At 28.9% G+C, this 15,438-nt stretch overlaps 1 protein-coding gene across 1 annotated transcript; it reads left to right on the top strand.

Annotated features, from left to right (window-relative positions):
- The first annotated feature begins 8,182 nt into the window (after positions 1–8,182).
- On the top strand, positions 8,183–14,559 carry LOC131170577 (ent-kaurene synthase, chloroplastic-like). Its single transcript, XM_058129898.1, has 13 exons — positions 8,183–8,315; positions 8,645–8,688; positions 8,807–9,279; positions 9,370–9,572; positions 11,109–11,229; positions 11,439–11,536; positions 12,142–12,347; positions 12,430–12,539; positions 12,841–12,939; positions 13,052–13,267; positions 13,495–13,636; positions 13,725–13,970; positions 14,090–14,559. The coding sequence occupies exons 1-13, from the start codon at positions 8,243–8,245 to the stop codon at positions 14,408–14,410; spliced, it is 2,352 nt and encodes a 783-aa protein (XP_057985881.1). The 5' UTR covers positions 8,183–8,242; the 3' UTR covers positions 14,411–14,559.
- The last annotated feature ends 879 nt before the right edge of the window (positions 14,560–15,438 follow it).

Here is a 15,438-nt window from a genome sequence, read left to right as displayed (position 1 = left end):
CCTCTTTCTTACTTTCTTTCAGAATATTTAACTCTTCCATTACTGTATCAATTTCCTCTAAAATAATACCAGCCCTATCCATCTTCCTTAACTCCTTCATCTCATATTCTAGATTTCTGTTCTCCCTCAAAACATCATTAATCAAATCATTCACTTAAACAGGTGCCTTAGCATCAATCCAATCAAAATATCCACATCCTCTATAATCTCCATTTTGCATATGCATATAAAATTCAAAAACTCAATTCCCAAATTAACATTACCACATGATAACAATAACATCTAATTTTATTAACCAAATTTACTTGCCCAAAATTTTGCACATCTAAGAAAAGGTCCTGATTTGTGTCCTTCCATGTTGTCCATATTTTTATAGGTACACGATAGTAGCACCATCTTTGACATGCCCTCTTCTGTGTGAACTACCCCTTGCTAAAGCAAGTGACCGCGTCGACAATGAAGATGAATCCATTTCACCTTATCTCTCTCACAAAACCTCACACAAGGATCAACGAACTATCTAAATTTGTTTACGATTTATATTGAAATTGTGAGTGAATGGAGATGATGGCAAATAGTTGGAAGAAAATAGTGTTTGTTTGTCACGTGACCACGTGACTCCTTTTTGGTACAAAATATGCTAATCTATGTTAAGTTTGGAGTTTAATGTGCTGTTTTAAAAACTTGAGAGGCTTAAATGGACCTCGAAAAATTTTAAGTACTAATTTGACTTTTGGATAAAACTCAAAGGGCCAAAATGAGCTTTTTACCTATATATATATAGAGAGAGAGAGAGAGAGAAAGAGAGAGAGAGAGAGAGAGAGAGAGAGAGAGAGAGAGAGAGAGACCCATGCTACATTATAGAGATAAGGTTTAAGTACAACTATGAGATATGTAGAAAGTAATTGACATTGACTAGGACATGACCTATCACCTAAAACCCCTTATATCTCCATTTCTAATTTGAAAAGGTATGAACGCAACCCATTCAGAATTGCACCATCTCTACCAAACAAAATGGACAATGCATCTCCATATGTTCGGAAAAATTTCGATAGCATCTCCCCATAATTCTCTGAGTGCACGATATGAAATATGCACCTAGAGAACAAAAGAAAGACAACATTCAAAATTAAGACAAATATATGCATATGTATGGAGAATAAATTCAATCCGTCTCGTTGACTAGTAGAGTATGCAATTTCGAACTGTCCAAAATGAAAATTCACTGGCCTCCCACATCAAATATGAGTAAGCACAATGATGAGTTTATACATTTTAACAACTATCATGTAATAACTCTACCAAAAAATAGATAGAGTTTCCATAAAAATTAGACATTTTGCAATTTCAAAGACACAACGTGTACAAAAGAATGTCATTCTAGCCTGCACATTTATTACAAGCATCTCTAGAAATATCCAGAAAAATAAAATGCAAGTAAATGTGATTTCACCAAAGTTAATTGATAATGCATACTCATTCATAGCCCACAATCACAAACAACAAGTTTGAATGAAGCAATTACAAAATAGAATCAAGTTTCACATATTTTATATACTTAAGTTAATAAATTGAAAACTTGCAAAATTAAGAAGGTGTTTGAATTGATAGAAACAAAAATGATAGAGAAAAGATGCATAATTGCAAAATGGAAGCAAGTGAAACTGTAAACTCTAATTTCATAAAAGACTCATTTAAAATCCGGAACCATTTTTATGAAATCCTAAAATGTTGTGTAGATGAACTTTAATTCTTGAACTTTCAATAAATGTTGAATAGTTTGACTTTTAAAAATCCTAGAGGACTGAATTGTAAACCTTTTTCAGGTCAATTTAGGAAATAGGGATGAGGACCAAAACATGAATATATGTACATAATTGAAATTACCAATGAATTACCAATGGATTAGGTCAGTTGCAGTTATTCTCATTGGTAATTTTTTTATTAATGGAATTTAAGTCTATAGGCATTTGCCAACATATTACTAGCGGGTCTTTCGTTGGTAAATTTTTCGTTGGTAAATTAAGAGAAAAACAAAAAATTTAGAAAACATCAAATATTACAATCCATGGGTAATTTAAAAAGTTTTTTTTTTTAATTTCAATTAAAATAATAATTTTATTATTTTTTTAATTAATTTTTGATATTTAAAATTATTTTATTGTTATAAATATTTTTTTATTTTATGATAAATAATTATTAGAAATACATTATAATAAGAGAAAAATGATATTTAAAAAAAAATAAAGATGAGGAAATGATATGATGGAAAATTGTATTAATGAAAATGGAAAGATATAGTTAAAATTAAAAGGGTGAAGAAAAAAAATGAAAGTAAAGAAAATGATAGAAAAGAAAAGAAAATAAGAAGAAAAAAAAAGAAAATGAGTGAAAGAGAAAAGAGAATAAAATAAATAAAAATGAAAAGAAAAAAAAAAGGGAAATGACAAAAAAAAGAAGAAAAATTGAAATGGGAGAGAAGAAAATTATTGGATGAATGAAATGAAAATTAATGTTTGTATATAAAAATATGCAATTGACAAATAGATTGTAAAATCCGTTGCTAGCTTTAAATTTTTCTTTTTCCTCCAAAAATTAGTAGCAAATTTCAAAATCTGTTGGAAGTTGAAAAAAGATGAACTTTTAGAAAAAAAAAATTGAGATTTTTCTCAGAAATTTACCAACAAATTTTGAAATTATTAGTAATTCATTGGTAATATGAACAATTAATTTTTTTCTTTTATATCTCACAATTTATCAACAAATTTGAAATCCATTACTAATTTAAAAAAATAATAAAAAATATAATAATGTTTTTTTTGACAATTCTGCATTAACAGTCTTATAATGTATAAATATTTTATTTATAAGAGGTCCCATTCATTTGTATTTTAATTAAATTATTAAAATGACTCTAATTTAAAATTTAAATGCTATGTGCTAGAGATTTAGGGGGCCCAAAACACCTGGAGTGAATTATTCTTGATGGGTCTTGTGACGCCCCTTACCCGTCTATTGTATAGCCGAGCAAGAAGTGCCACATTCGGTGCCGGAGCACCCTATCTTATCTTTTCATGTCTATTATAAATTTTAATGTCATTTAAATCAGGTAATTTATATGTAAAAATTTTTTTTTTAATCTTATTTATGTGGAGACCCGGACAGATCCTCCTCTGTTTTATTAGTATCTGGCGGGTTCCACTCTCACCTGTTAACATATTCATAGTCATCTCACATATTTCTATATCATATTCTCTTTTATCATATCGTTCACAACTATTTATGAGATCTCAAAATGAAGTGTCATTTATTGCATTCATATGGAAATTCATAGATAATAAATTATAAGTTTTCATTTCAAGTCCAAAATGAAATACATCATAAACTAGTAATTACATCATGACTAAACATAATGAATCAAAATACTAGTCTATACATGGGCCCTACCAAAATACAAAAGACCGGTGAGGTGACTCTGGACAATGGCAGATCTGATCAGAGCTCTGGGACTGATCTCCAGTACCTACGCGATGGAAAACCAATGCGCTAAGCATAACGCTTAGTAGTGCATAATTTATAATAACAATAATTTAATAATTTGAAATAATATATGCAACTTATAATTTCTGGGTCTTTTATATTTTTATTACTCTTTAGAAACAATTAACATTATCGGGATCTTTTATGATTACTTATTGTATTTTAAGTCTTAATTAATTTTTATCAGTGCCCAAGAAAACTTATAACAAATTATAAAAGCTGGATGCACGGGTGTATGCTGGTTAGACAGCCATATATCTATCCAGTATATGTCTGTCAGGCACGAGGCCAGTTGTCGGGCACGAGACCGCTGTCAGGCTTGTAAAGCCAAAAATAAACTAGGCACAATGGCCAGTAAGTAGGCATATAGCCTGTAGAACAATCATACCAGATATATATTATCAATTCATGATTTTCTCGGTAGGCAGTACTGCTATCTGTAGTCCCTAATTGGTATACCAATTTATCCAAACTAAATAAATAAGTCTAGGTATACTATGGGCAATTAAACATTTTTAATTAATTTAGCACTATTCACTATTACTATTTTCTAGTACTGTTCATTGGTACCATTAATTTCATATTAATAGGACATTAGTCCTAATTTACATATTCATATCATTTTTAAATATTAAATTTTCCTTATGAGTATCTTAATTATCCTATATAGCATTTTTCCTATGAACCTTTCTTTAGGTTCATGTTGATATGTTATCTTTATCTAGGAATTTGACTAGGTTAGGATGTCTATTTAGTCACACTTCCTTCATAACAATTGCTCCTCTATGTTTAAACTTGAATTTGAGTTTTTGAATCACTGAATTTGGGGTTATAGAACTCAAGTTATGGTCAAAATACCAAAGGAATAGTATTTTGGGACAATTTCTGGGTTGGCAGTTTTAGTGACTAAACTTGTGCTAACAATTTGATTTGGTTAAAGGCAAAACTGGGTCAAGTAGTCTTCATGAAAAGTGTAGCCCTATGTCTAAGCTTTCCATTGATGAAATTTTAGGTCATTTGAACCAATATAGAGAGAGTTATGACCAAATGAACACGTACTGTTCATTTGGTCATTTTCTGGGTTGGCAGTTTCAGTGACCCAACTTGTGCTAACAATTTGAATTAGTGAAAGGTTAAACTGGGTTAAGTTGTCTTCATGAAAAGTGTAGCCCTATGTCTAAACTTTCCATTGATGAAATTTTAGGTCATTTGGATCAGTATAGAGAGAGTTATAACCAAATGAATACGTACTGTTCATTTGGTCATTTTCTGGGTTTGGTGCAAGGTAATTCGAATTTGGGCAGTATTTAGGTCAAGTTTTGGATAGAATTTAAGCATGGTTTCTTCATGAAAAATGGGCTATGTTGAGTCTAATTTCACCTCCAATTGGCCTCATACCAATTGGAGTCACACATTTTCAGTTATGGGTCAATAAACCCACTGGACTCATTGAGTCCAAACCTGCAGAAAATTGAACACTCCCAATATCTCAATTCCTCCAACTTCCTTACTTCAATTTGCATACAATACACTTCTATAGGCAACAATCTCAACTCAATAGGTCAATTTCAATATTTTACACAAAGTCCTCAACCTTTATACAAACCCTAGTTTCAAAGTTTCAAATTTACACAAACACTACACAATCAAACTCCCAACCATTTCAACTCATCACACATTCTGATGGAACCATTTTTCATCACTTAAAAGCAACAAACCTCAAGTTCCATGGTTGCCAAAAATTTAAGGGTTCTTTGCTTAAGATTTTCTTTTTATTTCCACGGTATTTATACTTGGCTAAACATGTTTTTCATGTTTAATAAAGAGAAGAAGAGGGATTAGTGCACTAACCTTACTTGAGCTTCCCTAACTTTAAATTTCTTGCTTCCAATGGGTGCCTATAGCTTCCTTATGGAGTGGGCTAAATTTTTAATGAAGGAGTCTATGGATTTTGGTGGATGGATAGAAAGGAATTCAAGCTTGAAGATTGAAAGAAAATGGTGGAAGAAGGAACCAATGTGTAGCCAAAAAGAGAGAGAAGATGAAGAAGAAGACTTGGTTGGTGGGGTTTGTCTTCTTGTGTCTATTTATATACATTTTTTTTTTTGAATTTTCCTAAGCTTTTTCTTTTCTTTTCTTTTCTTTTCTTTTCCTTTCTTTTCTTTTCTCTTCTCATTAATCTATTTCATAAATTTTAATTAATGTTAATTATTTTATTCTCTAATAAATTTTTTTTTTATTTTGACATTTAGGTCAAAATTTACCTTTGGGTGTGAAATGACCAAAATGCCCTTAGTAGTACATATTGGGTTATTTTTATTATTTTTGTATTAATTTATAAATTCTCTAAACTTTAATTTATTTTTTTTCTCTACATTTTTCCTATATTTTTTTAACATTTATTTCTTCAATTTATGCCTTCTCACTATAGTCTAGGTGTAGTTTCAAACATTTTAACTGTCCGAACAGACATTAGTCGTCAGAACAGTAAAATGTACGAAACTACCTTTGGTGAGGGCGTTACAGGTCTTATAAAATAACACACTAATAGGTTTGATATCACATCTAACTCAAAATCTTGAGGTGTTTTGAGCTCTCCAGATCTCTAACAAGTTGTATCAGAGCTGATGATTCGACAAGGATGAATATGGAAACGGTAGTCAATAATTCTCATAGTACTATGACACATGGGTGAGTCTGTTAAACTCAATGGAGCAGGAAGTTACTCTTCTAAAGAAGAGCAGATTGATGGATTGAAAACTCTTAGTACACTTGATGGCTCTAGCTTTAGGCTCTGTAAATCTCTAACATTTTAATTTATATTATTTAATTTTTTTCCATGTTTCATTGGCTCAATATTTTCTTCAGTGGAAAATTGTTTATTTAATATTATTAATTAGCAATTTATGCGTGAATGGGGGAGGAAGGAATTTGTTGTCATCTATCATGGTCTTTGACTCATCCATCGTCTCGGTTCAATGCAAGGCTTAGAGCCTTAAATGGTTAAAGCATACGTTGTATAGTTTCCAAATTGAGAAAAAAATAGTTCCAGGAGTAAAGTAATCATTTCTTGTATTTCGAGAGGAAGTGGAATTCTTGACAGGAATTTATATTTCAAAAGCTAATTGTGAAGATAAAACAAAATTTTATTTTTTTTTCTTCTTTGGCGGCTCAACCTTAATATAATATTATGCTCTAAAGGTGTTTCAAATTTTTTTTTATGGAAAATCTCTGCAATTCAGATAGATCTAGACTGTGAAATATATATTTAATTCAAATATAATATATGATTAACTATAAATTAGTGATGTGCATGTGAAGGTACTCTAAAGGTTTCTTCATAACGGTGCATGTGCATGTGTAAATATTTTTCTTTTAAAATATTTAATAGAAAGACGAAAAGAAAAAAAAAACAAGGTTTTTAAATAGAAAGACGAAATTTTTCTTTTAAAATTTTATCAACAGATTTTAAAATTTGTTAGCATCAATACATTTCAAATCTTTGGTAATTTAAACATTTAATTTTTTTATATCTCATAAATAAATAATGAATTAAAAATTTATTATTAATTTAAAAAATAAAAATTATATAATAATGTTTTTTTGACAATTCTTCACAACGGTCGATCAACGTGTAAATATTTTATTTGCAGCGGGTCAAGATTCTACTGCTTCAATTTGTATTTTTTTAGCTCAATAATGGAAAGTTGTTTATTTAATATTATTAATTAGCAATTTGAGGCCTGCATTGAATTTTATAATAATTAAATTGTTATTAATTAATTAAAGAAAAATGACCCTTCAACCAATCTAAGATTAATGTATTATCTCCTCATCATCACAATGGAGGCCAAATTGGAATATTGGGGACAAAAATTAAGTCTAGCAAAGCAGCCTCATCATCATCGCTCTCAAATGTGGCGGCTTAACATTGACTCCTTTTTTTTTAACTCAACCAGCTATGATGTCTTTCAATGGCCACCTTTGCTTTCAAACCTTTCAACAAATGCGCAAGCCACTTGTGGAGAGTAATATTAGTTAAATGATATATTTTTTTTTATAGATATAAAAATATTTTTATATTTTAATAAAATAATTAAAATTTAAAAAATCAAAAAATTATTATTTTTTTAAAAATATTTTTTAAAAATAGATTAATTTTTTTATTTGAGTAAGGTTAATTTTTTTTATTGCTTTAAACTTTAAAAAATATTTTAATATTTTTTAATTGAAATAAATAAATTTTTATTTTAAATTAAATATGTTATTCATATATATATATATATATATATATCGTACGTCATTTTTAATTTAACGGAGCAGGAGAGTCATTGAGCCTTGTTCCCTGATATTCCATCGAATTGCGAACAAGTGGCGCCACAATATATGCACATGCTTGTATTTTACATATGCATATCCTACGACAGCTTGAAGGAGCAGGAGAGTCGTTGAGCCTCCTTGGCTCCTTCCCTGCTATTTCGTCAAATTGCGAATAAGTGGGGCCATAAATTAATATTTTCAATTAAATTATTTTTGTCTTAAATCACATGATTAATATATATATATATAAAGATAAAATAATTTGTCTCTATAAATATAGGTAGGACTCTAGTTTTGTGGAAGCACCATTACTCTCTCTGTCTCTCTCTCTCTCTCTCACACACACAGGAGAGTTAACAGTTGCCACAGAGTTAACATAATGATGCTCTCATGCACTGGGACTCTCAAGATTGTGCTATCACAAAGCACCAAAGGAGAGCCAAACTCAGCAGGTAATAGAAAAAGAACGCTAACCGCATAATTTATTTTTGTTACACATATTTAAATTTCATTAAAAATATTTTTTTAGATAATATTTTTTATATTTTTTATATTTGATACACTTAGAAAAATTAAATAATAAAAAATATTATCCTAGTAAAAGTAAAAATTAAGCCATTTTTAAAAAAAATAACTCGATTTTTAAAAAAGAGAAAATTATTTTTTATTTTTTAAATTTTGATAATTTTATTAAAATATAAATGTATTTATATATTTATAAAATAAATATATATTATTAAGGAGCAATTCTCTTATTTTCTTTTGTATTGAGCTTGCGCAGACCCATCTCTACAACTGTTCAATAAAAAGCAGCAAAATGTTGTGGTAAGCACACTCTCTTTCTTATGAAGATCTAATTTTTCTTTTTTTTTTTTATGAAACATTATAAACTCTTAATCAACTAATTAAGATGGGCACATTTCCACATTTTAATCTGTTACAGAATACAAAAGATTCACTTAGAAAAATCAAAGAAATGTTGAAGAAAGATAAGGTTGAGCTGCCAGTTTCTTCATATGACACTGCATGGGTTGCGATGGTACCCTCTCAGAATAGTTTCAAGCAGCCTCTTTTCCCAGAATGCTTGAACTGGATAATGGAGAATCAACAGCCTGATGGTTCATGGGCTCTCGACCCTGCCCATCCCCTCCTAATTAAAGACTCACTCTCTTCCACGTTGGCCTGTCTACTAGCTCTACACAAATGGAATGTTGCAGACCAACTTGTACATAAAGGTCTGGACTTCATCGCCTCTAACATTTGGGCTGCCACTGACAAGCATCAACGTTCTCCGCGTGGATTTGATATAATATTTCCAGGCATGATTGAGCATGCCAGAGAAACGGGCTTGAATCTTTCTTTCAACAACTCTGCAATAGAGGGGATGCTTCTCAAGAGAGATTTGGAAATTAAAAGGCATAAATATATATATTTTTTATTATTCAACTTTTATGAATAATTATTGACTTGGCGTTATATTTTAATACTGAGTTCCTCCTTGTGCAGTTTCCTGGGAGAGACAAACCGTCTTGCATACGTTGCAGAGGGACTGACCGGATTAAATGATTGGCAAGAGCTAATGAAATATCAAAGAAGCAACGGCTCACTCTTCAATTCACCATCTGCAACTGCAGCTGCTCTAACTCATCTTCATGATGAAAAATGTTTAGAGTACCTATCCTCACTGGTGAAAAAATTCGACAACGCAGGTGATCATTTATAGTTTTATTTTTAAGGCTATTGAAAGATATTAATAAATTGTTTAAAATTAAAAATTTTACGTATAATTAGTAAATAAGGTAAAATTTTAGATTTATTTAGTCGATAGAAGTTAAATTACAAGTTAATTAATAAGATTTGTCACAACCCACAACTTAAATCCTTTATTTTCAATTTGAAATAATTTAGACTCTAAAATTTTATTTTATTAACAAATTCCTTCATCCACCCAAATTTAACCAATTTACCATTAATTATATAAAAAAATAACTAAAATAATTTTAACTTTATTTTCAATTTGAAACAAATAAGTCTCTTAAGTTTTATTTTATTAACAAAAGAAGACATTTCATCTGAATTTTATATTTGAATAATTAAAATATTTTTATTTAAATTATTATATATATTATTTAAATAATTAGATATATTTTGTAAAATATAATATATTATATATTATGTCTAAAATATAATAAATATAATTTTATTAAGATATCCTCTACTCGTGTTCTAAATCATTAAGAATACATGCGTTAAAATATTTGTGTCATTCTGTATTTATAATTTTTAAATTAATTAAATATGTGTTATTTTCATAAGAAACTTTTAAAATTAAAAGGGTAAAATAATTTTATTATAATTTTTCATTATTTATAGCAATATTTTATGGGTAAATATTACATTAACCAAATTAATAAATTACACAATATGGTAACTTTTTATTTATACGTGTATAGTATATTATAAATATAATGTATTATATTAATCAAATTAATAACTTGTACAATATGAAAAAGGAGAAATAGTTTAAATAAAAAATAGTTTACCTAATTTTTTTTTCTTTATATTTTCTCATAAAACTCTAATTTGTCACTATATAGTCTAAAATTTTATTTCTTAAGTAATAATTAAAACTAGTGTGATAGGAATTCTAAAAAAGTTAATGTGATTGATAATTTTCTTATAAAATTATATAAATAAAAATGATCACATTGTGAAAATTATTAATTTTATCAATATAATATTTACTCATAAGAGTTTGCTATAAATCATGAAAAACTAATATATATATATATATATATATTATTCTAATATTAAATATTTCTTATCACACCCATATATATGTAAAAGGTTTATAAATCATAAATATGCATACGAAATGCAAATATTTTTGAACAGTTGAAGAGATTTTAATATATTTAAATGCAAGGATCATTTTGTTAATAAAATAAAAATTTAGAGATTTAATTGTTTCAAATTGAAAATTAAAAGTATTTTGTTTATTTAACCCATAATTAATGATAAATTTGATGAAATTTGGACATAGATACTAATTTGTTGACAAAACAAAAATTGATTTCAACTCAATTATTTAAAATTGAAAATAGATAACTAAATTATGGGTTTTGACGAACCTCCTAAACTAAGTTGTAATACACTCAATTTTAGATGTAAATTATGGCATTTTTCAGATATATATACTTGAGGTTTTATGTTGCATGTGCTGAGTTAAAATTTTTCTTTTACAGTTCCTACCATTTATCCCCTGGATATCTATCCCCGTCTCCATATGATTGACAATTTGATAAAGCTGGGAATAGATAGAAATTTCACAGAAGTAATAGCAACCACACTAGATGATATATACAGGTGATTCCTCACTTAACCCTTTATTAATTGGAAAATTAAAGCATGCTCCAGGAGCATAATAAATAGTGATTCTTTATACACAAAATTTTTGTTTACAGTAAAGTGAAACTCATATATTTATAGAGAGGGAGTATTTGCTCTGAAAGCATTGAATAATCCCTTCTAGTAATTAATTAAGAAATGAAATGATTAAGTGGGTTGGTGAACAGATCTTGGATGCAAGGCAGTGAAGAAATATTTTTAGACCCTGCATGTTGTGCCTTGGGATTTCGACTTCTACGGATGAATGGCTACGAAATCTCTTCAGGTAAAATTTTTCCATCTATGAATTTGAGGTGTTTGAGCGTTAGTACTTACTTAGCTTACCATTGGAATACCTATTAGGGGGTGTTCGATTTTGGCTTCGAGTCTAGTTCTAACTAAGAGTTGAAATTGGAATCAAGCCTTTAATTTTTTAATTTTTAGGAATTAAAATTGGAACTAAAATTTGACTCCAATTCTAGATAAGTTCTAAACAATTTTGGTACGATTTCAATTCTAGTTTCGGTTCCATTTCGATTGCAATTTTAGTTTCAATTTCAGTACAAATCTTGATTCTTACACCTAAAACTATAGCATTCCTGCGTTCATTTCAAAAGAATAAAAATAACCTTAAATTTCTAACATCAAAATAAAAACAAAAATAATAGTATTAACATCATACAATAGTGTGTGTATAACATACGTTTAAATTCAGTTTCGATTCAGTTCTTATAAAAAACTAAAACTGAATCAAAACAATAAATATAAGTTTAGCTTGCTATGGTTTAGTTCTTATAATGATGGTTCTTATTTCAATTTGGGTACCGTCCTTCAATTCAGTTCTAAATTAGAAACCATACACAGCCCTAATTTTTATATGTCTTGGTGCAGATGCATTGGCAAATTTTGACAAACAAGAAAATATTTTAAATTCAATGAGTGATATAAATTCTGCTTTGGAGTTATACAAGGCTTCACAGATGATAATATTTCCAAATGAACCTGTTCTTGAAAGAATTTATGATTGGACAAGAACTTACCTTGAAAATGAGTTAGTGAGTACTGGGGCGATTCAAGACAAGAGTTTGCATAATGAGGTACAACACTTGAGCAAATCACATTTTCAATTAATTAATGTTTTCTTATATTAAAAATAATTAAATAATATTAAATTTACAGGTGGATTATGCTCTGAAGCATCCATACGCCAGTTTGGAAAGAACTGAAAGTCGTCGCTACATTGAGAATTACAATGTAGACAACATTTCACTTCTTAAAACATCTTATAGGTAAGGTGACATCTCTTGTTGGGAAAATTTTTGTATAAATTCATCGTGAACCCAAGATATAAATACATAATAGACTATATCTATATAAGGGTAAATTCTACAATAGACACCCGCAGTAGCATGTGCTCCCTCACTCACATAAATGTGAGATCTACTTCTCATAACTTATGGTAGCACTCACATTTATATGAGCGTTAGGAGCACTAAAATCTAGTGTGCTAGACACAAATAATTTCCTGTAACTGTGAGGAAGTTTATATTTTTGAATAATAATAATAATATCTTCTTTTTTTCTTTATAGGTATTTCAATATTGATAACAGAGATCTCTTGACACTTTCATTCCAAGACTTCAATAAGTGTCAGGCCATACACCGCGAAGAACTGGATTATTTGGAGAGGTAATTTCACTAGTCCGTTGTTTTTGTTTTAGTTTTCTCGTAGCCAATGGAGAAAAAAGGAATTTCTTTGAATAATTAATTTTAAATTTTATTTTTGAATAAAATTAAGCAGATGGGTCAAAGAATATAATTTGGATAAATTGAAGTTTGCAAGGCAGAAGATCGCATATGCCCATTTTTCCATTGCCGCAGTCCTTTCCCACCCTGATCTTTCTGATGCTCGCATCTCATGGGCTCAAAACACTGTTCTAACAACAGTTGTTGATGATTTCTTCGACTTTGCTGGTTCAATGGAGGAACTTCTAAATCTAATCGAATTGATTCAGAGGTATATATGAAAAAATTTACTTAGACTTGAAACATCATGAATTCAAGATATGAACATACGATTTCATCTATTTTACATGTGATTTTTATTATATATGTTATGTCTTAAATTCATAATAGATTAAGTCTAAACAAGAATTTTTCAGTATACATATATGTAATATACTAGAGCTTCTATTATCCATTTTATGGTTTAGCTAACAAATTAAATTATCTATTGAAACTCAGATGGGATGAACACTCAACAATTGGATTCAAGTCCAAAGATGTGGAGATACTCTTTTATGCAATTTATGGCACAACTAATGACCTTGCTGACAAGGCTAGCAAACAACAAGGCCGATGCGTCAAAAAGCACTTGATTGATATTGTAAGAAGTATTCATTTTAATTAATTAGTTTGCTAATTTATATGTTTAACGTAATCATCTAATAATATATTTATATTCATGTGTGTAGTGGATCACTCTGCTGGATACCATGTTAAAGGAAGCTGAATGGGCCAAAAACAAACTAGTGCCGACAATGTATGAGTACATTACAAATGGATATGTATCATTTGCCTTAGGACCTGTTATTCTCATATCACTTTATTTAATGGGATCTAAGCTTCCTGAGCAAGCTGTGGAAACCCAGGAGTACAATAATCTCTTCATGCATGTCAGCATAATTGGGCGACTTCTAAATGATTGCGTAACCGTTGCGGTATGTATATGTAGCTAGGTTAATTCCTCAGTATATATAAATATAATAACCATACATCAATTTCTATTCACCAACTTCATCTTTACTCCATCTGTGCATTGATGCAAATTAACTTGCAGAGAGAAGGTGCACAAGGAAAACTGAATAGTGTGTCATTAGCTATAGTACATGGTCGTGGAGCCGTAACTGAAAAGGAGGCTCAGGAGGAGGTTACAAGACTCATAGAGAGCCATAGAAGAGAATTACTGAGAATGGTTCAGCAAACAAAAGGAAGCGTGGTTCCTAAAGATTGCAAAGATTTGTTTTGGAAGATGAGCAAGGTCTTGCACCTCTTCTACATGGGTGATGATAAGTATTCAAGTCCACACAAGATGGTTAGCGCTGTGAATGAAATCATCAATGAACCAATCCTTCTACCCCCATACTCAAAGTTGGATTAAATTAATAAACCTTAACCATGATTAGACTGTGCTGGGATTACTCCCTCTTTTTTTTTTTTTTTTTTTTTTCCCCACACCCTTTAAAAGCAATAGTCCCTTCAAACTTCAAGATTCAATATATGCATATATGCAAGGTGGAAAATTCTGTACTATCAATTTAGTGTAATGAAGTTCCAAGTCTTTTCTTTTCCACCAATGAAAATGAAAAATTCAGTGTTGAATGGACTAAACAAAGGAAGGAAATTCAAGTAATGTTGAAAATTCAAAATCACGTGCAATTACTATTGTAGTACGGATTCTACATTTTTACAATTAAAAATTTGTGGCTGCATTCCCACATGTATAGATTAAAAAAAAAACTCAATAAAATTTCTTACTTATAAAAATAATATAAAAAATAATTAATTATTTTTCGCGTCTATCAAAATTTCTCTCCTAAACACAATTATAATGAGTTGTTTTGTCCGCACCCGTTGCGCAAATTATTTATTGTTTTATTTTAATAATATAATATAATTTTCATTTAATATTTTTGAAATTATAATTTTGTTAATGATTAAATTTTAATTAATTAGAATTTATTTTAAGTTTTAATAAACAAATTTTTTAATAGTAACCGATAAATTTTATATTTGATAAAAGATATAAAATTATGTAGTTTTCAATTTTAAATTTTGAAATAAGTTTATTAATAGATTATTTTTTATTATTTTTTTAAATTAATTGATATGTGCCAATCAAAGGATAAATAAAGTAGAAAAAAAAATATAAGCTATTTTTGAAGTTTTATTATTAAAATTTTTAAATTTTAATTATAAGAAATTTTTAAAAACAAATGTTTAAATTTTGTAATAATTATTTATTGAATAATTATATATATATATATATATATATATATATATAAAACTCAACTCAACTAAGCCTTTATCCCAAAAATTTGGGGTCGGCTATATGGATTCACTTTCTCCACTCTGAACGATTTTGGGTTAAATCCTCAGAAATGTGTAATGCTTCTAGGTCATGTTGTA

Source organism: Hevea brasiliensis, chromosome 11 (assembly GCF_030052815.1).
Source record: "Hevea brasiliensis isolate MT/VB/25A 57/8 chromosome 11, ASM3005281v1, whole genome shotgun sequence".
NCBI lineage: Eukaryota > Viridiplantae > Streptophyta > Magnoliopsida > Malpighiales > Euphorbiaceae > Hevea > Hevea brasiliensis.
This window is presented reverse-complemented; position numbering and strand designations above follow the sequence as displayed.

Coding starts and splice junctions, on each gene's coding strand:
- LOC131170577 (XM_058129898.1), top strand. CDS start 8,243: ATGATGCTCTCATGCACTGGGACTCTCAAGATTGTGCTATCACAAAGC. Junction 8,316..8,644: donor AGGAGAGCCAAACTCAGCAG/GTAATAGAAAAA, acceptor GAGCTTGCGCAG/ACCCATCTCTACAACTGTTC. Junction 11,230..11,438: donor ACACTAGATGATATATACAG/GTGATTCCTCAC, acceptor GTTGGTGAACAG/ATCTTGGATGCAAGGCAGTG.